At 32.1% G+C, this 26,677-nt stretch overlaps 1 protein-coding gene across 1 annotated transcript in view; it reads right to left on the bottom strand.

Annotated features, from left to right (window-relative positions):
• The window catches only part of LOC126831518 (titin), a 354,899-nt gene that overhangs the window by 141,638 nt on the left and 186,584 nt on the right, over positions 1–26,677 (bottom strand). The window contains exons 129-163 of the mRNA XM_056103456.1: positions 24,664–24,725; positions 23,869–24,109; positions 23,159–23,473; positions 22,847–22,966; positions 22,488–22,667; positions 22,023–22,120; positions 21,757–21,833; positions 21,445–21,611; positions 21,198–21,312; positions 20,893–21,080; positions 19,669–19,783; positions 19,197–19,369; positions 18,886–18,997; positions 18,548–18,777; positions 17,752–18,037; positions 17,380–17,548; positions 17,085–17,114; positions 16,185–16,385; positions 15,301–15,318; positions 13,331–13,589; positions 12,715–12,981; positions 11,779–12,579; positions 11,325–11,591; positions 10,688–10,954; positions 9,203–9,469; positions 8,294–8,560; positions 7,901–8,167; positions 7,222–7,488; positions 6,185–6,451; positions 5,364–5,633; positions 4,974–5,240; positions 4,530–4,796; positions 4,126–4,392; positions 3,727–3,993; positions 3,221–3,487 (exon numbers count right to left, since the gene is read on the bottom strand). Of these exons, the coding sequence (XP_055959431.1) occupies positions 3,221–3,487; positions 3,727–3,993; positions 4,126–4,392; positions 4,530–4,796; positions 4,974–5,240; positions 5,364–5,633; positions 6,185–6,451; positions 7,222–7,488; positions 7,901–8,167; positions 8,294–8,560; positions 9,203–9,469; positions 10,688–10,954; positions 11,325–11,591; positions 11,779–12,579; positions 12,715–12,981; positions 13,331–13,589; positions 15,301–15,318; positions 16,185–16,385; positions 17,085–17,114; positions 17,380–17,548; positions 17,752–18,037; positions 18,548–18,777; positions 18,886–18,997; positions 19,197–19,369; positions 19,669–19,783; positions 20,893–21,080; positions 21,198–21,312; positions 21,445–21,611; positions 21,757–21,833; positions 22,023–22,120; positions 22,488–22,667; positions 22,847–22,966; positions 23,159–23,473; positions 23,869–24,109; positions 24,664–24,725 (7,698 nt within the window). The remainder of the gene's footprint in view (positions 1–3,220; positions 3,488–3,726; positions 3,994–4,125; positions 4,393–4,529; positions 4,797–4,973; positions 5,241–5,363; positions 5,634–6,184; positions 6,452–7,221; positions 7,489–7,900; positions 8,168–8,293; positions 8,561–9,202; positions 9,470–10,687; positions 10,955–11,324; positions 11,592–11,778; positions 12,580–12,714; positions 12,982–13,330; positions 13,590–15,300; positions 15,319–16,184; positions 16,386–17,084; positions 17,115–17,379; positions 17,549–17,751; positions 18,038–18,547; positions 18,778–18,885; positions 18,998–19,196; positions 19,370–19,668; positions 19,784–20,892; positions 21,081–21,197; positions 21,313–21,444; positions 21,612–21,756; positions 21,834–22,022; positions 22,121–22,487; positions 22,668–22,846; positions 22,967–23,158; positions 23,474–23,868; positions 24,110–24,663; positions 24,726–26,677) is intronic.

The following is a 26,677-nucleotide window of genomic DNA, read 5'->3' as shown; positions in this document are numbered from 1 at the left end:
GTTGATTTATCTTTCACTTTAAGGCTGATTTCACCAGTGTGATCAACAGTTGTTTTATCAATTTTCAGTGAATGTTTTGTGCCATCGGCTTTTATGGTATAACCATCTTTGGATTTTACTTCCTTTTCCTTATGATACCATTTCACAGTGAGTCCAGTTTTAGAAAGTTCACATTCAAATAAGGCCGATTCCTTTTCGTTGACAGTGAGGTCTTTCAGTGGTTTACTGAATTCTAAGGGAAGTTCTACAAATTGTAGATAATAAGTGTTAGTGTGCTAATAGATATGTAATAATTAGTTTGTTAATTCTGTTAGAAATCTAATTCAAAATCATTTTTATGAAATATTGAAAACATTATTGCAAAAAACATTATTGCAAATATAAAGACTCTGAAAATGCTAAAAAAAAAAGGATTAGTACCAGTAACTGTGAGTTTAGCCGAGGTAGTTTTGTCTTTTACTTTCAGACTGATTTCACCAGTGTGATCAACAGTTGTTTTATCAATTTTCAGTGAATGTTTTGTGCCGTCAGCTTTTATGGTATAACAGTCTCTCGACTTTACTTCCTTTTCTTTATGATACCATTTCACAGTGAGTCCAGTTTTAGAAAGTTCACATTCAAATAAGGCAGATTCCTTTTCGTTGACAGTGAGGTCTTTCAGTGGTTTGTTGAATTCTAAGGGAAGTTCTACAAATTGTAGATAATAAGTGTTAGTGTGCTAATAATTAAGTGGAAAAACATATAGTAAAAATTAGTTAGGTAATTCTGTTAGAAATTTTTATGAGAATATTAAATACATTATTTCAAATACAAAGATTGAAAATATTACAAAATGCTAAAAAATGATTAGTACCAGTAACTGTAAGTTTGGCTGAGGTTGATTTATCTTTCACTTTAAGGCTGATTTCACCAGTGTGATCAACAGTTGTTTTATCAATTTTCAGTGAATGTTTTGTGCCATCGGCTTTTATGGTATAACCATCTTTGGATTTTACTTCCTTTTCCTTATGATACCATTTCACAGTGAGTCCAGTTTTAGAAAGTTCACATTCAAATAAGGCCGATTCCTTTTCGTTGACAGTGAGGTCTTTCAGTGGTTTACTGAATTCTAAGGGAAGTTCTACAAATTGTAGATAATAAGTGTTAGTGTGCTAATAGATATGTAATAATTAGTTTGTTAATTCTGTTAGAAATCTAATTCAAAATCATTTTTATGAAATATTGAAAACATTATTGCAAAAAACATTATTGCAAATATAAAGACTCTGAAAATGCTAAAAAAAAAGGATTAGTACCAGTAACTGTGAGTTTAGCCGAGGTAGTTTTGTCTTTTACTTTCAGACTGATTTCACCAGTGTGATCAACAGTTGTTTTATCAATTTTCAGTGAATGTTTCATGCCATCAGCTTTTATGGTATAACAGTCTCTGGATTTTACTTCCTTTTCTTTATGATACCATTTCACAGTGAGTCCAGTTTTAGAAAGTTCACATTCAAATAAGGCTGATTCCTTTTCGTTGACAGTGAGGTCTTTCAGTGGTTTGTTGAATTCTAAGGGAAGTTCTACAAATTGTAGATAATAAGTGTTAGTGTGCTAATAAATAAGTGGAAAAATATATAGTAAAAATTAGTTAGGTAATTCTGTTAGAAATTTTTATGAGAATATTAAATACATTATTTCAAATACAAAGATTGAAAATATTACAAAATGCTAAAAATGATTAGTACCAGTAACAGTAAGTTTGGCTGAGGTTGATTTATCTTTCACTTTAAGGCTGATTTCACCAGTGTGATCAACAGTTGTTTTATCAATTTTCAGAGAATGTTTCATGCCATCAGCTTTTATGGTATAACCATCTTTGGATTTTACTTCCTTTCCTTTATGATACCATTTCACAGTGAGTCCAGTTTTAGAAAGTTCACATTCAAATAAGGCTGATTCCTTTTCATTGACTGTGAGGTCTTTCAGGGGGATACTGAACTCTAAGGGAAGTGCTACAAATTGTAGACAATAAGTGTTAGTGTTCTAATAAATATGCGATAAAAAATATATGTTAGTAAAAATTAGTTTTGTAATTCTGTTAAAAATTTATGATAAATATGTGATAAATATAATAGTAAAAATCACTTTGTTATTCTGTTAGGAATTTACTTCCAAATCATTTTTATGAAAATATTATAAAAACACTATTTCAAAAAAAAGATTAGTACCAATAACTGTGAGTTTGGCCGAAGTAGATTTATCTTTCACTTTCAGACTGATTTCACCAGTGTATTCAATAGTTGTTTTATCAATTTTCAGTGAATGTTTTGTGCCGTCAGCTTTTATGGTATAACCATCTTTGGATTTTACTTCCTTTCCTTTATGATACCATTTCACAGTAAGTCCAGTCTTAGAAAGTTCACATTCAAATAAGGCTGATTCCTCTTCATTGACAGTGAGGTCTTTCAGAGGGCTACTGAATTCTAATGGTATCTCTACAAATTTGTATCAAACAATATTAGTATGTTGCTAGTTTAGTTACTGATTAAATTAAAATGAGTTGCTAAAAAGTTAAAATTATTTGATAAAATTCAAATTATAAGATTAAAAGATATGATTAGTTGATTATTGATTTTTACATTAGAATCATTATTGAATTTTATAAAAAAATCTTTGAAATAAAACATATTAGCTTAAATCACATTTGAAACATTCCTTAAAAAGTAAGCAGATATTTTTCAAATTTAACTGAAATATTCCACAAATGACAGTAAGGTTAGTACCATTAACAGTTAGTTTGGCTTCACTTTTAACTTCTGCAAATTTAACCATAAATTTGCCAGTGTGATCTATTGTTGCACTTTCAACTGTTATTGAATGCTTTTTATCTTCACTTTTGAAAACAAAGCCATCTTTAGCTTTAACCTCTTTATTTTTGTGTAGCCATTTTGGGGTTAATCCAGATTTGTTAACTTCACATTCAAAGGTAACTGTCTGTGATTCTGTGATTGTGATGTCTTTTAATGGTACTGTTATTGCCACAGGAATTTCTATTGAAATGAAATGGTTTGAATTGACATCTTGGTTTATTTCAAGATATAAATCTATCAATATCATTTATTACAAACCAAAAATCCTATTATTTTTGTGTGTCAAAAGTTACAGATTATTTTTGTTTAATTAAGATTCTATTAACCATGAGCTGATATGAATTTAAATTAATATTAGGTTTTCATACCTTTTACAGTTAGTTTAGCTTTAGATTCAAGTGCACCAAATTTAACTGAAAATTTGCCACTTGCTGAAACGGTGACATTGTTAAACTCAAGATAATGTTTATTTCTGTCAACTTTGATGATATAGCCATCTTTTTCTTGAACTTCTTTATCTTGGTGATACCATTTAGCTTCCACATTAGGCTTAGATACCTCACATGTAAATATGGCAGTTTCAAATTCTTGAATTTTAAGATCTTTAATGGGTGTTACGATAGTTAGTGGTGTTTCTAAAAGAAATGGAGTTAGTTAATGTTAGTGAATAAAGATAATGCTAAAGGTTATTGTTAATATTCCACCAAATACAAATATATGTTGTTTATATTTTACAAACAATTTGATATCATAAATATAAGTCTTAATGAGTAAATCTCAGTTTTTGTCAAGGTGTCTTGCAATTAAAACAAAATCTTCTTATGGAGTTTGGCCTATATATCTGTCATATACACAAAACACCTCAAGCCTTTACCTTTTACTTTTAATAAAGCTGAACTAGTTTTAGTCTCAATAATGACAACATATTTTCCAGCATCATTTGTTTTAACATTTATCATCTTAAGACTGTGGATTTTCCCATCTACTGTCATTTCACAAGTATCTGAAGACTTGAGTTCAGTTCCATCATACATCCATTTGGCTTTCATGTTCGGCTTAGAAATTTCACAAGTAAATTTGGCAGTGTCTTTCTCTTTGACTTCTAGATCTTTAAGAGGTTTTAATATTTCCACTGGAATTTCTTTAAAATTAGTAAATAAATACCATTGTTAGATATTAGCATTAATATTGTGTCTTTGACATGCTAAAAAGTGTGCTGTTTACCCTACAAATTACTGAAGTTATTAGATTAAAATAAAGATATTTTTCCTACCTTCAACAAGAACCATTGCCTTGCTGGATTTTCCATCAATTTTGACAGTGTAATCAGCTTCATCATCCAGAGTTGCTTTATCAATTTGGAGCTTGTGATGTTTACCATCTGATGTAATCTTGGTGCCTTCTTTTGGAGTTATTTCCTCTCCATCTTTGTACCAAACTGCTGTACGATCTGGTTTAGAAACTTCACACGACAAGACAAGTTTCTCATCTTCTTTAAGGGTTAGACCACGTAATGGTGTGATAAATTCCAGAGGTATTTCTAAAACAACAAAAATGGAAAAAATTTAAATTAACAGTCGACCATTATACTTCTAAAACAACTTCTTAGTGTTATGATATATATGTATATTTCTAAAAAGATATTGGGAAAAATATTTTGTGCAAATGATACCATACCTTCAACTGTAACCTGGGCTTTGGTAACAGCATCATCACAGGAGCACGTGTATTCAGCAGTATCTTCTAAGATGGCATTAGACAAGACAAGTGTGTGAGCATAACGTTCATCACCAAACTTAATACGATCATCTGGTTTGACTTCTTTACCATCTTTCTTCCATATTACTTTTTTGTTGGGTTTATTGACATGACATTCTAGAGAGATCACTTCTTCTTCCAAGACATCCTGGAACTTCAGATTTTTAGTGAAAATAGTTGGTATAGCTGAAAACGAAAGTTACAAAAATAATGACATTTTACTGAGAATCAAATATTGACCAAAGTTATTAAATCCAAAACTATTTACCCAAATCATATTTAAAAACAGATAAACTTAAATTTCATTTAATTAATACCTTAAAACAAAAGAAATTTTGGGTGAAGAAAGTAAAATATGCTCACGTTCAACATGGAGTTTAGCATGGGTCATTTCTGGACCACAGACACATTTATATTCTCCTTCATCTTTTAATTCAAGTTCGTTAAAGTAAAGATAATGACTGAAATCTTGAGTGACAGCTTCAATCAAATCAGATGGTTCTATTTCCTTATCATCTCTTAACCACTGTACAACAACATCCTTCTTTGTCATCTGGCACTCAAATTCAGCCGCTTCTGTTTCCTTGGCCCAAATGTCTTCAAGATGTTTAACAAATACAGGAGCAAGAGCTGAATAATAATAATAATAATAATAATAATAAACTTTTAGGTAAAGTTTTCTGATAATCATTTTCGAAAAAAACTCAGACACACTTTGAGAATGCCTTATCAAAGGGAGAATTAAAGACTTACGCAAGATTTTCAAGAAGGCTGAAGATTCCTTATCACTTGGTAATACAACTGTGTATTCTCCTTCATCCTCAGGAATTGTCTCTTGGATGCGAAGGACATAGCGATATTTATCACACACCATCTTGATACGTTCACTGGGAAGAAGTGGTTTCTTGTTCTTCAACCAACGAACCTTCACATTCTCTTTACTTAATTCACACTCAAACTCCACATTTTCTCCCTCAATACCTTGAGTGGCCTTTAATCCAGATTTGAAACCAGCCTCAGTTTCTGTAACATAATGATTAGATACATGTAATTCTGATATAACTCATAAGGCTGTATGTTGAAATAGACATGGTAGAAAATAACTAGTAAATAAACAGCGGTACCTGCTATATACTAAGATTTTGAATCTAATTCATACACTACATTATAAAACTCAATCTAAAAGTAGTACATATTAAGGGGGGAATTCATGCATGTAATTATATAATCTCCATATCACTAAAACGTATGTTGCTGTTTGAATTTATAATGTATGTATTGAAAAAATATTGGGGGCAAGTGGGACTAACGATTATGAAATAATCAAAGTGTTTTTTTGTCCACTAAGATCCCCTATTCTCATTTGCTATTAAAATTTGTGTAACCTTAAGATTTATATTATTCGTTATGTACCGGTATACGCAAAGTTTTTATCAAAGTGTGTCTAGGATAGCACAAAATACATCACTAAAGGTCAATGTCCTCCCCCTCGGCTATTTGCAAATATAAAATGTATGTGTCTGGTTTTTTTAAATGTATGAATCAGTGATTATTAACTAGATAATTATCCTAACCCTCAACATAAAGTTTAGCAGTTGATGTATCATCAGCAACCATAATGGTGTACTCGGCATCATGGTATATAGTGGTATCAGGTATTTTCAAGATGTGTTGTCTTCCATCAACAATAAATACAAAGCCATCAACTTCTGTGATCTCAACTCCATCCTTCATCCATTTGACAGGAACACCTTCTCTAGATACCTCACAAACAAAACTCACTGTTTCTCCTTCTAAACACTCATTATCAGATAACGGCAAAACAATTCTCGGTGTTGATTCTGTACAAAGAGTAATATAATGTGATCTTAGTGGGTGTCATTTTTTTTAGAAACTCAAAGGTAATAAATAACGTGTCTGATAAATTATATAACTTTAATTTGCATACAATGTTAATATGTCAGAAGTAAAAGACTTTGTGTTTTGTAATAAGCTGTTAGTACAATATATTATTCAGTCCCATCTGTGACACAATAGTCACATATTGATGAAGAGAAAGGTTGGCATGCAAGTACATGTAGCACATTAATACAAACTATCAGTAAAGAGTTTTCATTAATTAAATAACTTATAACCATATTAAATAAATTCTGTTTGTAAAAAGCCATATTATTCTTTTGACATTAAAAATAGTTACATTAAGAAACCCTATCTAAAACTCTTAACATACAAGGATTTATAAAAGCATTTTGGTAATAATAAGTTATCCTTAGACAAAAATGCATTTTTAATCTGGGAGTTAAATATAACCTGGATCCAATAAAAGCATGTTTTAGTATTTCATCACAAAAAAATAGGGTTTAAAAGGCACTTCAAATTTCTAAAGGAATAGTATGTTTTATTGGTATGAATTAGTATAAAGTTTGGGTGAAGTATTTAAAGAGAATATATATTAAGGGTAAGCATATATGTTTAGGGTAATTATATATTACAGGTTAGCATATAGTTAGGATAAGTACACAGTTTTTGATAATATAAATCTAATTGGATAAGCTGAGGGTAAATCTACATATGTATATAAGGGCATTGTAAGCAGATACTGCATGTTTACCCTTAACAGTTATATGAGCAGTAGTAGAAACTTCTCCAGCTTTACAAGCGTAATCACCATCATCATTAAGATTAACATCATAAACGACAAGTTCTCTATCTACATCTTTTATAACAAATTCATATTTTTCACTGGGTTCTATCTCAACATTATCAAACAACCATTTAACATGTGATTCTGGACGTGAGAGTGTCACATCAAGGGTGACATTATCCGATTCTGTAACCTCCACGTCAGAAAGGCCTTTGACAAAGAAGGTAGCGACTTCTGGAAGGAAGGCATTAGTAAGGAGTGTTAATATGCTATTAAGCTCGGTGACTTGATAGTTAAAAATCCAATGGAACAAAAATCTTAAATTAGTTTTAACACAACACTGATGCTATTTGTGGTTATTATTCAAAATGAATATTGTTAATTAGAAAGGTCTAACATTTAGATCACGTGGTTGTGATTAAAAAAAAGCAACAGGTGTTTGTGCATCATATTGTTAGTTAATGGCACCAAGGTGATTTTTTGGATTTAAGCTGAATTGAATTGTGCTAAAGCAAATGTGCAATACATCAAAAATAGTTCTAATAATATCTAATACAAGATAAATAAATTGCTTGGGTGGCCAAACAATGAATGTTCAATTTTACATAACAACACCATTAGGACGGATGTATAACTGAAAACAAACCTTCAACAAAGAGAACAGCCGTTGAGGTCTTGTCTCGGATAACAATGGTGTATTCAGCTTCATCTGAGAGTGATGTTCTGGGGAAGGTTAAAGTATGTTTCGTGCCATCAACCTGCTGAAGACAATAAGTGGATGATGGTAGTTCTGCTTTGTCTTTGAACCATTTAGCTTCAACATTAGGTCTGTTGATCTCACAAGTCAATGTAACAGCATCACCTTCAGTACATTCGGTCTCTTTTAGTGGTACAACGATTTCAATGGGAACTTCTGTATAATAAAGTAGAAAATTAGTTATTAAAGACATGATGGTTTATACATACATCACTCAGCCACTATCATTAAAGCTCCCCCCCCCATACACACACACTATTTTCAACAAATTTATGTCCTTACCTTTGACTGTCAACCGAGCTGAGCTTTCCTTGCCCTTGACAGCAATAGTGTACTCAGCATCATCATTAAGAGTGGCATCTTTAATTGTTAATTTATGTGTTTTACCATCGCATTCCATGACAATGGTATCTGAGGGTGACAGCTGTTTGCCATCTCTAAACCACTTGGCTGGTAAAAGAGCCTCTGTCACTTCACAGGTGAATGTCACAGTCTCACCTTCCTTGCAAGTTTGCTCAGAGAGAGGTAGCTTATACTGTAATGGTGCTTCTGTGAGTGAAATGAAAATAAAACAGACTTTAGGAATTATGTAAAAATAACTTTTATTATGTAAATAAATATAGACTGAAAAAATAATGGTCTGCAATAAAATGAATTTTGATCAAATTGATTTTTTTTTTTATTTCAATGAGTATATGTAAGTTTCTCAATTAATTTTAGTATAAAGTCAAAAATGACATATATATTTAATTGGTCGCATCTTACCTCTGAAAAAGATGTCCATGAGTGCATGCAATTTAAGTTATTTTTTATAAGATTTTTGAAACAACTACAAAAAATATTTGAAACAACTACAAAAAATACTAATAACATTATAAACTACCAAAACTTTCTACCATATCTAATCTATGGAAATTTAAATGTTTAATTAAAAAAAAAATAATCAAACCTGCATATCAAAACTACCAAGTGATCATATTTTCACACAATGAAATTAGTTTTTATTCATGCAATTTTTGTCACGTCTTGATTTGTTTCATTAAATGGACAGGTAGAAAGTCAAACAGCAGAAGAAACTTTGCCTGATGCAAAAGCCTATTTCACTATAGCTTCATATTTCAAGGTGTTTAATTGTAAACACATGAGTATCGATTTATTATTTAAAGTTAAAACAACAGAAAAAACACAAACCTTCTTTGGGATTCATGCCAGTCATGCGTTTACTTCCAATTACAACAATGTAATCCCCATAATCAAGGGTAGATAAGTCATGTAGAGTAAGCTTGTGCAAACAGCCGATGTCGGTCATCTCATATTTACGACTAGGTTTAAGTTCCTCGTCATCTTTCAACCATGATACACGCATATTACTCTTAGACACGTTACACGTAAATACAGCAAGCGACTCAGTGGAAGTTGAATAGCGTTTTACAGTCAGATGTAGTTTAATGGGAATTTCTGCAAGCAAGAGGGATTACTTTCATGCAGTCATTAGACATATAAGAAATTTTTAAGCCATTGAACATCAGGACAGAACAGGGTGCAAATTGGATATGAAATGTGTAAAAGCTAGTGGATGAATGAGAGAAAAGAAAAGCAATGACATGCAGGAGAATGATACATATAGATGCTGGACACCACTCTAGTTAAACCATTCTACCCATATAGCACAGTGTGTAGTGAATTTAATTTCTACCCGTAGAATGGAAAAAGATTATAATTCTAACACCAAGAACTTAAAATAATAATTTAGAATTAACCATTTGTAGCTCTTTGTATTAAATATGCAGAGACCCTACAGTGAATTGAAGATTATAAACAAGGGTGTGGATTTGTCATAACTTTTGGGGGGGGGGGGGGGACGGACAAACCCTGGAACCTGGAAAATTTCATTACCAAACCAAAATAATAATTACGAACAGTTTACTGTACCAGTGTTATGACTACCTACATCAAAGCTGCACAAATATTAATTGTTCATAAAGTTAAGTGAATCATCCAAAGACATTTATTCTACGATCAGGACTTTCTCTATGAATTTCAGAACGGCACATTCATGTGAATATAAACCTGAAAATCAGTCCTGGCACTCAAAATCATGGGGGGCCAGAGATCTATTTGTCCCCCCCCCACCCTCCCCTAAATCCATGCCCATGGTTATAAAGAAAGTAAAGGATTTTTGAACTTTAGAATTTGCAAGACAGCATTAGGAATAAATAATAGAGTGGGATTCAAGATTATGGGATACTGTGTCAGGATTGTTGGACATGCAGATTAACATCCTTTAAAAATTAAGGGGTGTGGTGTCTGAAATCTAAAATTGGTGAATGGGTGAACACTAAGGTCTAACACTGGGAATATTTTGACTAAGGTATGTGTATTCATTGTTTAATAATGTTTAAAAATTGATTCCTTTACACACATAGGACACAAAAATTCCATTCATTCATTCAAACGAAACAAAACAAACAAAAACTCAAAAACACATACAACAGAAAAGAACACTAATAAAAACTACAAAAATGTAAAAAAATAACTACAAAAAGCTTTCAAAATAACTACACTGTACAAATAAGATGAATCTAATAAAATAAATCTGTTATTTTTAATTTTTGGTTTGTAATTGTTTATGCCATGTCTGTTATATTAGTAGATTCTGCTGCCATCATTACTTACCATCTAGATATAGACAAGCAGAACTTTGTTTGTCACCAATGACAACTGAGTATTCAGCTACATCAGCCTTGTCTACATCTTTAATTACAAGAGTATGTGAGCGGCCATCTTCTTGCATGATATGTTTGTTGCTAGGCGTTATTTCCTCGCCTTGTTTATACCATGTGACTGAGACGTCATCCTTATTAACTTCACATGTGAAGTATGCAATTTTGTGTTCCTCAACCATTTGTTCACTAAGTAGTGCAGTGAAATCAACAGGGATTTCTGTAATTTTAAACAATTCAACACGGGTTAAATAGGAAAGGCACATGCATGTCAGGAGAGTTCTTAGGGATTTTTATATACATGAAGATCTCTCTTCACAAATTGTATACAAAAAAGGGACCAACCATGACAAGGAGGGTACCAATTATCACAGGATCACATTCCAAACAATTGTATATTCGATAAAAAGCTACTGAGATGCTAATTCTGAATGCATTATCAAGTACACAGAGATCCCAAATGTGAATCCAAATCACTAGTTTAAATTGTGAAAGACAATGATAATGTCAATTTATGTATTTATGAACCTCAGGAAAGACCATCCAGAATAAAAATTTCAACATGCAATTTAAAATCTATAAAATGTTACCTTGGACAGTTAGTTGAGCTGCTGTCTGCTTATCTTCAACTCGAGCACTGATTTCACCAGAATCGGACAGCACAGCATCTTTGATTATTAACTTATATTCCTTGCCATCAACAGAAATGATGAATCTCTTATCTTCCACTACTTCTTGTCCATCCAGACACCATTTTACAGTGGCTCCTGCTTTGTTGAGTTGACAAAGGAATTCAGCATCCTCTCCTTCCTTCACTTTGACATCTTTAAGTGGCCGTATGAACAGAGGTGAAGCTTCTGAATATAAATACATTTTCTTTCTAAAATACTTGACATCCAAAATATTTGTAATAAACTAGTTAATTTACTCAGCCAGTTTAATGATTTTGAGATAGATATTTGCCATTATTCTAGAATTTATTACTAAACATATAGATTCATTTTAAAAAGTCATAAATAATCTAGAACAATGAATAGTTATTACCTTGTACAAACAGATTGGCTGTTGTCTGCTTGTCTCCAACCTTGATACTGATTTGACCTTCATCATCTACCTTGACATCTGACAATATCAATTTATGTTTTTTGCCATCTTTAACAAATTTGACAGTTTTACCCTCTTTGAGTTCCTTGTTGTTCCTGAACCACTTGACTTTTGGTAGGTCTTGAGAAAGCTCACAAATAAATTCAGCAGTGGCATTTTCCTTCGAAGTAACATCATTCAAAGGAACTGTGAAGTCAGCTGGTAATTTTTGAACCTTTAGTTTGGCTTGAGACTTTTTCTTGCCAACCTTGGCCATGACTACACCAGCATCTTTAAGACCAATATCTTTCAGAGTGAGCTTGTGTTGGCAGCCATCTTTTTGAATAATGATGTTTTCTTTAGGAACAAGTTCTATGTTGTCACAGTACCATTTCACATCATCAGTATCTTTATTAAGGGTACAGACAAAATCAACTGAAGACTTCTCATATGCACTGACATCTTCCAACGGTACTGTGAAATTGGCTTCAATTTCTTCAACAGTAAACTTAGCAGATGATGATTTTTCACCAATTTTGATAGTCACAACTCCTGCATCAACTGGTTTCACATCTTTGATTTTCAGTTTTAGTTTCTTACCATCAATGACAAAAGTGAATTTTTCATCCTGAATGATCTCTTTGTCATTAATAAACCATTTGGGTTCATCAACTGGAAGTGTTACTTCACAAGAAAATTCAACATCAGAGTTTTCTTTTCCTTTGACATCCTTGAGAGGTACAACAAATTCTGCAGATATTTCTGAAAGGATATTATTAATGAAAGCTTAATTAAAATGGATTTAATTTTTAGAATGGGCATAATCATTATGGATAGACAAATCCCTTTCAAGCAATGAACAAAAATGTATATTACAGCTACATGTGCTTCACTTACCTTGAACTTTGAGTTCAGCAGATGTACTATTATCACCCAAAGTTACTGTAACTTCACAGTTGTCACCTGGACTCAAGTTGCTGATAGTTAAAGTATGATCATATTTATTGTGAACTATCTTGTATTTATCACTGGCTGTAATTGGCTTGTTGTTGATTAACCAGACTACTTCAGCTTCATCATCATTAGTTCTAACTGTGAAGGTGGCAGATCCATTTTGTTTAGCCACTTTGTCTTCAAGACTCATCACAAAGTTTGCAGGTACAGCTAAAAGACATAATGAATGTGATCAGATGATAATTAAATGCTAGACTTTGGCAGTGATTAAAAAAGATAGGTTTCCAGGCAACAAACATGCCCACAGTAGCTATGTTGTCTGGGCAATCCATAAAGGTTGTCAAAAGATTCTACAAAGTGATCAAATGCAATAGTCTCATTTGCCTTACTAATGTAAATAAAATATATAGATTATAAAAGGATTGGATAATCAAGAAATTGTGAATACAGACCAATGCAACAATTGACCAATGGACTGACAGATGACAATATACAACCATTAGAATGTGGACATAAAAAAATAGTATATAATGTTCATGTGTCATTGTTCAAAACTTACGTTCAACATTAAGTTTGGCTTCTGTGATGATTTTGCCATAGGCGCATGAAACCTCTCCTTCATCCTTTGGTCGACATTTGCTGACTACAAGGGTATGCTTTTTCTTGTCTGCTTTCACAGCATATTTGGGAGAGGGTATAACCTCTTCACCTTGAAACTTCCAAACAACATTGACATTAGGTATTGCGAGTTCACATTCAAATTTAGCTTCTTCTCGCTCTTTGACTGTGAGATCTTCAAGTGGAACAACCCACTTCCACTGAAAACATAATAAAGGGCATAAATAGACATAAACTTAGCTGTCATGGTTCACATACAAACCTCATTGAGAAAAGCTGTGACGTCTTCAATACTTTGGAACAGTGTTGGGATTTCAAAAATTTTCTTGTTGGGCATTTTTACCGAAAATAAAGGGGCATAACTCTTTCATTATTTCAGCAGGCAGTTTCAGACCACAATTGAAAATCATGCGTCAACAAAATATACAGAAGGTAAAGAAAATGACATCTCGAAATTTATTTGGTAGTAACTGTCACTCTACCACAATGAGCGAGTGAGATCTTCTGCTAAATGATCAAAAATCTGAGAATATGCCATAAATATAGAATCTTTTCTCCGACATTAGATGTGTGAAATTTGTCACATTGCCATTTCATAATTTCACATATCTCGCAAAATCTCTGCTTTCGTTTCAGTTCCTGTCCAACAAAGGATTAAGTCAGTCAATCAAGACAGATTAAGTAGTTAGGTAGGTGTCTAGACGGTATAGCACGGTTGATCACTTAATTACCTAATTAATCCAGCCTATTATCAACGATAATCGGGTTCAGTGGTAGTTATACACTCAGTACACTATATTAATTTTGGAATTTTGAACATTCCTGGTTGGACAATTAGGATGTTTGGAAAATAGTGTCGCACGTGTCCGGAATATATGGGTGAAATCCCATCACTGCTTTGGACAGAATGCTCTGATAACAAATTTTTCAAAAACTACCCATGGGGAAGTATGGGGTACATAAAGACAACATGAAAACAACACATATACAAAATAGAAAAAAATCCCAATTACTTTTAAACAATTATTTGATCAACATGTATATATAACTCAGATACATAAACAGTAGAGGGATTCAATATACACTTTGTGACATTTTATTTTAGTTTGGTTTATTTAGATATTAATTTCAAGGCTCACTGAAAGGTAAATGTTCCTGTATGGTTAATTAGCTGATGTATTTAAACCTTGGTATACACACTGAAGCAAGAAACTGAGGTGCAGAAGTATCGCAAATTATTTTAACTTGCATAAACAATTCAATGTGTTAGCTGTGATCTCTGTACTTTTAGATATGATACCAACATGATATCCCCACAAATTACATGTTTTGGGCAACAAGTATTCTTTTCTAAATAATTTTGATATAATTTTGAATAAATAGTATGTAAAAAAAAGAAATCTAGATTTTTTGATTGTGCTAATAACCAGATGATATTTCCTAGCGGTATTTATAACAAAAAGATGACACAGAGAAAATCAACACAAGCAAAATATTACAACTGAACAACACAATAAACTGCTCGACATTTTAAATATTAATCTTCGATCATATTAATCTACAGGGTTCACTGAAACAATGTCTCTTTTGATAAGGTTAGACTAAATTTGGTTAGTTTTTGTGTTAATCTGATCAAAAATATTAAAATAGGAGTCTTTTTTTTTCAATTTTCTAAATCATCATACTTTTATAAAAAATATATGTATCAATATGGAATTATCAGTTTATTCCATAAATCTAAATGTACATACATGTACAACATAAAAACCTGATACAACTAAATATTAACGTTTCTGGGACAATTATAAAATTACTTTTGGTTAGCACTATCCTTAAAGGTATACTAGAATAACAGTAATTTTTATTTTGTTAAACATGTATTTAATTAACATCAGATCAAATTTATCCTACCTGCTCATCAATCCCTTCCTATAAATGTAAATATGTATTGAAAATAGATAACAGAACAGGTATGACTGACACAAAACAAGTATGACTGATACAAAACAAGTATGACTGATACAAAGCAAGTATGATTGATACAAAAATTGACATCAAATTGAAAAAGTATACATGATGCACAAATTGAACCAGTAATTGCCAGGCAAGATACGCCCACATATTGCAAGAGATGGATAGAGAACAAGCTAAAAAAAAAAGCAATTTTTCGTACAATCAGGAACCATAATCCAAAAAGTTTTAGTCTGAAATGCGCAAATATTGAAATGGACTTAGATATTTGGAATATATAAAGATATATTTTAAGTTTCATCGAAATCAGATAAAAATTGTGACTTCTAGAGAGTCCACAACCTTGGTATTATGTACTTTTACACTATTTGCATTCAAGGGGCGGCCATTTTGTCCGGCAGTTTTGTTCCGATTTTCACGAAATTCAAACTCAACCATCATTAGGGTGTAACAGTGAAGTATTCAAACGTTTTTTTAAATTAGATCAAAATTGTGACTTCTAGAGGGACCACAAACTAAAAACGTGATTTTTTGTACAATCAGGGGAGATAATCCATGACGTTTAGATCCGATACATGCCAATATCGAAAGGAACCAAGATCTTTTGAAGATATACCTATATTTCAGGTTTCGTCAAAATCGGATAAGAATTGTGACCTGTAGGGTGTCCACAAACAAATTGTGGACGGACAGACGTACATCTCGATGTACAGGGGCGACGACAATATACGTCCACATGAAAATGTGGGCATATAAAAATTATGAAAACAATTTAACATTCAATGACTGAATAACGTAAAATAAAATAAATAATGAAAACCTACTTTAGTTTTGGGTATGGTCAAAGTTGCTGCTGCTTCCTCTTCCTCCTTGGAAGATTTGACACCCCGGACATAGTGAGCACTTTCTTCTTCTATTTCAGTGGTGAGTTCCATGGCAGCTTTAGGTTTCTTCTGATATTGTTCTAGTTCTACAGCTTCTCGTTGTTCTAGTTCCATACCAGGCATCCTGAGATAACTCTCCAGCTAAAATAATCATTTGAAGCCAAAATTATTTCCATAATTAAAAACATCTCTCCCCCCACAAAAATAATATTAATACAAGCGAACTTTGTCTTCACATTTTTCACACTTTGTGTGCAAGACTAAAGGTACCTCTTTATCCATCTTCATTTATCTTGGTTTCAATAATTAATAACATAAAAATACTTCATGTTTTTCATTCATGCCACTCAAATTATTTGCCATAAAGTACATTAAACAATCACAAAGATTTTTCACAAAAATTCAATATAGATTAATGACACCATCTTTTGAATCAATTTCATATCTTAATCCATGATAAATATGGTGACTTATAAACAAAATTTAGGTGAGCATTTAAATTATTAATTCCAAAAAATACAATAAGCTCTAATAAGTGTCAATTTTGGAAGTTAATAAGCACTGATCTGTTGTAATGATGTACAAACTATCATTAGTTCCAAACAATTAACCATAAAATGACTTTTATAATTAAATGAGCTGAAAATATAACAATTAACAACAGGGATATGTTATATACTACTTTTAAACTTCCATTTAATAATAGACCAGAAATGGCCTTTTTGTTTTTCGAGGATGAATTAATTTTTGTTAGCTCTAATTTACAGGTTAACATAAGGAAAGGTGATGTAAATGAAATATGTAAATACATATGTTTACATCAAATAAACATTCTCCTACCTTTTCTTCAAGTTCTAGAGCAAACTCCTGCTATAAATGTAATATATGGTGAAAACATTTGTTTTCTCAATATCTAGAAGAGCAGTCTGTGCCAGAAAGAAAACAGGGAAGAACAGAACCACAATCAGGGTTTGTGACAGAAGACTGTGAAATTTGGCTGCAGTAACACAACAGAGTAAATGGGTTGCTAGCCAAAACAAACATAGTAGAAATATAGTCATTAATTTGCCATCTTTGATACCATTATACCCTCAAACCTATATAAAAGTAATTGTAGCATGAAATTATAACCTACCTCTGGTCTCTCGTGTTTTTCAATGGGTGTATAGACCTTTCTGTCTACATCATGTTCTGGTGAGACAGTTTTACTCTTGGAGGATGAAGATTGTTCTCCATCATCAACATGTTTTAACATATCTCTCCAGTTTATTTCTGCTTCATCAGAACCATGGCTTACAGATTCCCTGTAAATAAAACCAACCAACCATATATAATTTAATTTTCATGTTTCTTCTGTTCTCTCAGAAACTTCTATTAGATCTAGATAAATAATATTATTTTTTAAATTTTCCATCCTAAATCTAGCCGATATGATTCTCTTGTTGACAACAATTTATAGGAGATAAATGAAATGCTTAGTAAATTATTTTGATTTTTTATCAGATACCTGTGTTTAAGAGTGGACTTCCAGTCAACCATTTCTTCTAGTTTATCGGTGACCATTAGTGTAGCTGGCAGATTTTCTGTACCATGTTCATTAGATATGGTAACTGTGTAGGTTCCAGAATCTTTGTTTTTAATCTCTTTGATTTGCATCACTTGTTGATTGGTCTTCTCATCATAGAAGACTCTGTTGCGGCCTCCATCTTGTATTTTCAGCCACTTGCCCTTTGACCATTCAATTTTGGGTTTAGGTTCACCATCAATGGTACAACGGAATTCAGCTTGATGACCTTTAATAAAAAAAAATAAAATTAGTAACATTATACAAAAAACCCCACAAAAACATATTTAAATACCAACCATACAATTTCTGAACCAATATCAAACAGATCAGTTTGTTTGGATTTTCACTTTTCCCCAATAGAGCACTGGACTGCCATAGGCTACATGGTTTGGTGTGGTAGGTAAAGTGTTCAAATCCCATCAAGTGCAAACTTGCTCCATATAAATAACTAAACTTATAAGTCTATGATGTAATCACATTGTTTCTGTATATTATACCAGAATCTAAAAAAAAAGGTTATACCAAATCCATGTAAAGCTGAATGCCCATAGATATAGGTATAAATCAGTTGGTAGAGCACAGGACTGCAGTAGTTTAGGCAGTTTGCTGCAGTAGGTCAGAGGTTTGAATCCTGTCAAGTGCAAACCGGAAAACATTATATAAATACCTATACTTGGCCATCTATGAAGTAATACCATTGTTTGAGTATATGCATTAATCAATCTACTAAAATTACCTTCAAGTACTGTGCACTTGGTTGGAGGTTCAATAAATGTAGGAGCACGACCTCTGACTTCTAGTTTAGCAGAACAGAGTACTTCTCCTCCATTGTTTTTGGCAACAGCTTCAATCTTTCCCTGGTATTTAGATGGTGCATCTTCGATAACCAATGAGTAGGTGCCATCCTTTTTGTTGACCTCCATTTTGACCTTATCACTGGGTTCAATTGGCTGACCATTGCACATCCTGTCAATTACATAATTAGAAAAGTTATTCGGAAATTATATAATCTGCAATGCAAAGCTTTATGGAAATTCCTTAAAAAGTTCCTAAATTGTTTTCACAATTACTTACCATTGGATATCTGGCATAGGAACACCTTTGACTTTGCATTCAAATTTGACAGTTCCATTTTCTGGAACAAGTGTGTCTGATAATTTACGCTCGAATGTTGGTTTCTTAACAGCTGTAGAATAATACAATAAAAAGATGTTATTAAATTCATAATAAAATTAATATGTACATACTTTGGAAGCTATATCAACCACTGGCATGTTTTTACATGCTTATAATAACAGAAATGAAATGAAATGAAATAGGGTTTAACGTCCTACTGTTCTGCTCCTATACTGGGCTAATAAAAGAATGTTAGAACTGTTACTTACGGGTGATTTTGAGTCTAGCATTACAAGCTAGCTGTCCTCCTGAATTAACCGCTCGAGCAGTAATAAGACCAGCATCACTTGCTTTGATTTTGTGAAGAATCAAAGTATGAGTCTGGTCATCTACCTCAAATTTAATATCTTCACTTTCCTTTAATTCAGTATCTCCTCTCACCCTACAAATTCAAATTAAAGGCTAAATTATTTCAAAAGCTACAAACTCTGCAAAGAAATTGCAAATGAAAAACCTCACAAGCATATATACTTGTGGGTTAGTGAGAGCTGTCACACCTATCAATGTACTGAAAAATATACCTTCAGAAAAATGAACATTAAAAAATATACTTTCACAAAAATATAAATTAAAAAGACCTAATATTAATGTAAGGTAAACTTTAACATGTTTAGAATATTAATAAAAATGTAAATAACAAAATAAAAAAAATCCAGATGAGTTTAAATATAAAAGCCTTACCATGTAATAGTTGGCTTAGGTTTGCCTGTAACAACAACTTCCATACGTACAGATTCTGTCTCCAGGGCTTCTGTGGTTTCCAATTTCTTGATAAATTTGGGAGCTTCTTTCTTTTCTGTAAGACAAATTAAAATTATTATCTACTAATTCACATAACAGATACTAACACATAGAGCGTCAATTAAAAAAATAATTCTTATAATCAAAAAACAATATTTATAATGAATGAAACAAGCCAACAGTGAGGTTGATGTCCCCCGCCGAAATCCCAAATTAAATAGATGACACAGCGCACATTTATTTTTTTCAAAAGTATCAAGCAATCAAACTGATTATCAACTGTACACTAAGTTTCATCACTCTCTATATGACCTTATCAACGTTATCTTGTCCTAAAGCATCAACCAATCAAATTGCTTATCGTTCGTTAGCCTAAGCAGAAAATTCTCATCATCGAACTTAGTCCAAGTAATTATATAATGAATCTATACTCAGAGTTTTATCACTCTCACTTAATTATAACCAAAGTTATCGTGCCCGAAAGCATCAACCAATCAGGTTGTTTATCTGTGCTTACCATAAGTAGACAATGTTGATCATCAAACTACACCCAAGGCATTCACATAATGAATGCCTACACCAAGTTTGAACATTGTACCTCAATTAGAAGGAGAGTTCTTGTGTTCCAAAGTCTCGACCAATCTGCTTACCCTGAGCAGAAAGTGCTCAATATCAAACTTAGTCAAGGTATTGATGTGATAAAACTATACACCAAGTGTCCTCACTCTCACTTAATTAGAACTAAAGTTATCGTGTCCCAAAGCATATCAAACAATGAAATTGCTTATCTCTGCTTACCATAAGCAGAAATTGAGCATTCTAGCTCAATTAGAATGAGAGTTATTGTGTTCCAAAGTCTCGACCAATCACACTGCTTATCGCTCTGCTTACCCTGAGCAGAAAATGTTCATCTTCGCATTCCATCAAGGCATTGACCTAATAAACACCTGCACCAAGTTTAAACATTCTAGCTCAATTAGAAGGAGAGTTATTGTGTCCCAAAAAATGTGACAGACAGACGAACCCATTTTAATAGTCCCCTGCTTTCTTTGAAGGACGGGGGACAATAAATGATTCCATTGGTATTGAAATGTAGGTTTTGGATAAGATATCATTTTAGCAGGAATTTCAATGAGGTACAAAAATCGGTTAGTTTATTTTTACCTTGAATGATAAGCTTGGCTTCACATGATATTTCCCCAGCCTTGTTCTTAGCAACAGCTCTGACTAGACCAGCATCTTCTACCTCAGTAGGTTCAATAGCCAGGCTGTGTATGTCTTCTCCATTATAGCCTTTACGATGATCCATGTGGAATCTAATACTAGGTTCAATAGGTTGTTCTTTGATAAACCTGGCGAATACAAATAAAAATCAGAATTATGAGGCATTAGCATCACTCAAGAGGCTGAATTTAAAAAACTTATCGAAACTTCATTTTTCAATGTAGAGAAAAAAAGTCAAAACCTACCAAATTACTTCTGGTTGAGGAATACCTTTGACAGCACATTCAAATTTGATAGGACGACCTTCCCTGCAGTCTTTGGGTGATAATTCTTTAGTAAAATGTGGCTTTTCACTTTTACCTTTAAATAAATATGGAATTCAGATTAAATTTCAAATAAATTATATCGGTAAAGATAAAATTGCATTAGGTTTTAAAAAAACAATATACATGTATTCTGCTTAAACAATTTCAAAATGAAAGTTTTTCCTACCTTCAATGGTCACAAAAGCTTTATGTTCAGTAGTACCAGCAGGATTTATAGCCACACATGAATATTCACCTTCATTGGCCATACTAACATGACCAAATCTTATAAAACAGTCTTCTCCCTCGTATGATTTCTTGATGTTTGGCGTGGAAGTTATTTCTACACCATTTCTAATAAAAACAGAGAAACGTTTTGAATTTTACAAATCAGAATATATTGGGGGGTTTCCTCAAGATTTTTTGCAATGAAAACTAAATAAATATGGTATTGGAAGAAACAGTACCAAAGCCTAAATTTCTGATAATATAGACTTACCTCAGCCATTTTATTTCTGGTCTAGGTAATCCAGTTACTTTAGCTTCTAGTTTCAATGGTTTTTCTTCCATAACAGTCTATGTAAAAGACATAAATACAATTATATTTTAACCATAATATTACATGATAAAAATAATATATAGTAGTAATACTGCTATAAGACGTCCAGACACAAAAACAAGAAACTATAACCAATTACATGGGCATCTTATAGATCTGGGGAATGTCTACCATTATCTGAAGTAAAAAATAGATTAACAACTTACCACATCATCAAATACTTGAGTAAAGACTGGAGGACTGGAGTCATCTGGTGTTCTCAAGACAAGTGGTGATTCAGATAGACGTTCTTCACGTTTAATTTCTGTAAAAATATTAGATTTTCAATCAAACTTAAGCTAAAACACAGCCATCATTTGAAAGTGCGAGTAATCAATAGGTTGATTCAACATTTTGACAATGTAGATTCAGTTTTGGATCTTTTTGTTGAGCAATTTGAGTTGACTGGGCTGAGTGGTCTAACATATTGATCCATAAGGCCTGTTATAATTATCTGTGCGTGATCTACTGGGGAAAGGGTCTCCTGCCTTACCTTGTGGATTTTCCCTGGGTATTCAAGAGTTTTTTACTTGCATATAAGCAAATTATTGAAATACACATACACCATATATTTATCCTGAAATGACAATTAGTGCCTGGAGTTACCTGGCATGTTTTCAAAACCAACTCACCATTGACAATTAATGGTATTTGTACTTTAGCTTCTCCTTCAGAATTCTTAGCAATACAGGTAAAATTACCAGCATCTTCAAGATCAACATCTTTTATCTCAAAACAATAGGTGTCCTCATATTTCTCTTGATGATATAATTCTGCATCTTCAAGAACTTGTTGATCTCGTAACCATGTGACTAGAAAAAATAAATTGTGACTAAGTGTTGAAATCAAATAATCTACTGGGGTAGCACCATTTTTTTCTTTAATGAATTCAATATTAGATTGACAGAAACCAAAAGACTCCTTTAAAATTGATCAATACACTAAATTGCCTTCTCGATGCCTTTAAATGAATAAATATACTAATAATTACCATTTGGTTTTGGTTGACCAATAACTTTCACAATGAATTCAGCTCTGTCACGTTCCCTAGCAACCACTTGTTCTGGAACTTTTATAAATTCAGGAGGAGACAGTTTTTCCAATGGTTTTTCTGTGATAAATGACAATAATATATTTGTATTATTTATTACAAAAAATACAATCATATAAAAGTGTTTTTTTTATTCTTTCCTACACAATTTTTCATTTCTGTTTCAGTTATTTTGAAAAGCTACTGATAGGTAATTAATGGTATTTGAAGTCCAAGTGGATTCCTGAAAAATGAAGTTTGAAAGAGAATTACCTTCAACAAAGAGTTCAGCTTTACATTTATCTTTGCCAGCTTCATTTTTAGCTTCACAGGTGAATGTACCATCATGACTAGGAAGAACATTAACAATAAGTAAAGAAGAATCTCCATCTTCACCAAATTCAATTGTAAATTGGGAGTCATCTTTAGTGATTTCTTTGTCATTCTTATACCACACAAGTGTGGGTTTTGGTACACCAGTGGCCTTGCAGTAAAATTTGGCAGTTTCTCCTTCCTTTGTTTCAATAGTTTGCACAGAAACAATAAATTTAGGAGCTTCTAATTTTGGTTTTTCTTCGACTGGTTTCTCTGTAAATATAGTTACAGTATATTGTAATATACATAGGCACATATTTACAGACAAGGAGTTTAAAATATAATGAACCTTTTTTTTCATCAAAAATACCAATAACAAGAAAATAGAAATGATGCTGTGTTGTTTGATACAATAATATTTCCTGTTGTTTGATTTAATATGTAACAATAATATTATATATGCTAAAACAAAACAAAATAATATTTCAAAGAAAAGGTAATAGCATCAATGAGCAGCATATCTGTTTCTGGTACGCTATAGCTTTAGTCCTCACACCTCTACATAACAATTCAACCAGAGCTATAATTCTTGAACCAGTTATGTTAAAACACTTCGCTAATATCAACAGCATTCAAAATAAAACACAACTAAAATTCACAGACTTTACCTTTCACTAAAAGTTCTGTTGAGCATGTCTTTTCTCCTACTTTATTCTTGGCCTTAACAGTGTATTCTCCCTTGTCTTCTGGTATAACATTATAGATTTCAAGATGGTGGAGATTCTCTTTTTCGTATACCAAATAACGTTCTTCATCTTTCAATTCCTTACCATTGTACAACCATGTGACGTCTGGTTTTGGTTGACCAGTAACTTCACAATTGAAGTCTGCAGTCTCACCTTCATTAACCTGTAAGAGCAAAGAAATCCACACATATTTTTTCATGAATTTGGAAAATATTTTCATGGTTAAGAGAATTTATATTTTAAACCGAAAAAATTGTCAAAGTAATTGATATATCAACAATAAACCAAACTCGTTATTTTAGGTTAACTGCAATGCAATAAGGGAAGCCATGGTGGCTCTGTGAGTAAGGTGCTGGCTCGCTAACCAGCAGGTCCTAGGTTCATTCTCACTGTTGGCAGAGAAATTCTTTAGGATTTCCCTTTGTCAGTGATGCACCAAATTCTTGTGTACATGGTGGTGTGCACGTAAACAGATCCTTGACAGTTGGAATTTGAAGTATGCCTATATCCATTAGCCTGGTTGATGCAGAAAAGTGGGACATTAAACCCCATTTCCTTTCAATAATTGAATTATAAAAAACATTGGAGTACCATCCATGTATCCTAAATTAATCTAGGCCTACTCATTCAAAATGAGAAAATGGTAAAAATTAAATCTGATGTGGAGTTTTGGGATATATATCAGATCTACTAATTAACACTCTCCTGTTTACTTACATCTTGTGTTTTGATTGTAAGAATGAATTCTGGTGCTTGATCTTTGATTTCTTCTTTAATTCCTGATGATAAATGAGAAAATATAATATAAAATAAAGTAGAAAAACAATAACAAGACCTCCAGGCTAATGTACCCTGCCTGGTACTCACATAATGGCAGATTGTATAATATGAGTTGGATAGAATGTCATTATTATAAACATATACCCTCACTGATTTGATTGACTAGTAATTATTCTATTTGAAAATAGCCACTGACCAATGATTGATTGATTGATTTATTTAACTCAAAATGAAGTATCACACAGTTTATTAAAGATATATTATGTAAAATTTAGATAAGAACTGGTCATTCTCGCTGCAACAGTTTAGAAATAGATGATGAAAAATTAATTTATTGAACATTTCAGCAAAATTATTTTATTCTGAGATAAGTTATGGATGTTGAAGGTTTTGACAAGAATAGTTTAGGCTCAATTGCCTTTGCTACAATAATAAACGAAGACTCTATTTTTCCATTTTTTTTGCTAATTAAGTTAAATGGCATGGATGATTAAATCCAATTAATATCCAAACCACCCAATGTTCTAGAGAGTTTATTAAGGGCTTGTCATATGAATAAATGTCTAAATAGTAATTTAAATAACAGTTAAAACCAGAAAAAAAAGACCTTCAATTGGCATATTTAGTTCTCACACAATGCATCTTTAATAGAGCCATCAAACAAAATATTTTTTTTTTTTTTTTTTTTGTACATCATATAAAAATACTTTAATATAACTTTATTAGAACACTTCGTATGGATATAATCACAAAGTATTCTAGTACTATATCATAAATCAATTATTAAATGCCTCTTATTAAGGAATATAAAAACTTTAATATTTATTTGTATACAGCTATTTTTTAGACATCTAATATTGTTCAGGTCATATACCTCATTAACTTGAATAAATAAAACCCAAGTTGTCATGTTTCATGTATACAGAATATTATATTATTCATTCATTTTATCGGATCTGATATCCAACCATCAAAAATATTTGATGCAAACTGAGGGTATGGAATTTCTAGTTATGTTAATTTATAGGTAAATCAATACGTCAACGGTGCTTCCACCAAGAGTTATATATTTTGATAGAACTAGATTGAGAAACAGGCGCAGGGGAGCAAATAACATTTTTTTTTTTATTATTTCTTACAGCACTAACAGTTAGAGATAATATAGTTTGGGGGCAGTCAGCCCCCCGCCCTTTAACCCAGCTCTTCATATTGATTGTATATCTAATAATATCATTACACAAATAATGATTGTGTGCCAATAATATTAACTGATTGTATATTAACTGTGTAAGTTTTAATGTATATCTAAATTAATACCATTACACAAAGGATGAGTGTGTATCAACTCATTAATGATACACAAGTCTAAAATAGTACACATTTAATGTATATTAACTGTATAAGTTAATACACAATGTTCCTGAAGTGTGAATAATAATAAAAACACTTCCTCTATATTCATTGTTTATCAGTTACCAATATACATAATAACTAAACTCTTTTTTTCTAAAAATAATTAATGTGAAATTTTACATAACATTATTTCTAAAAGTGTGTTTTCATTGGGTTTATTGGCTGCATTAGTATCTAAATAATTAAATGCAAACAAATGTATCTGCTATGAAGATCAAATAAAAGGTATATTACATCCTAAATGAGTTTTACAGTTTCATTTTATGGTACTGTAAATGTGCTGTATCTGAGTGGTAATTAAATTATTACTTTTGGGTGTTTTGTTTTCTCTTATGTGAGCTGCATGTCTCTATTTCATTCATTCCAAATGTGAGTTTTATGTGAATAGTAGTTTTCATTGGATCTGACTGAACAATTTTTTTCTGCATGGTAATTATATTGACAACAATCACTTCACTCTAATTGGAGTGAAAATTAAAACTGTTCATTGTACAAAGCAAACAGAGGATTTTAGAAATCAGGTATTAGGAGTAGGACA

Source organism: Patella vulgata, chromosome 9, assembly GCF_932274485.2.
Source record: "Patella vulgata chromosome 9, xgPatVulg1.2, whole genome shotgun sequence".
Lineage (NCBI taxonomy): Eukaryota > Metazoa > Mollusca > Gastropoda > Patellidae > Patella > Patella vulgata.
The sequence above is the reverse complement of the archived record's forward strand: the minus strand, read 5'-3'. Positions and strand labels throughout refer to the sequence as shown.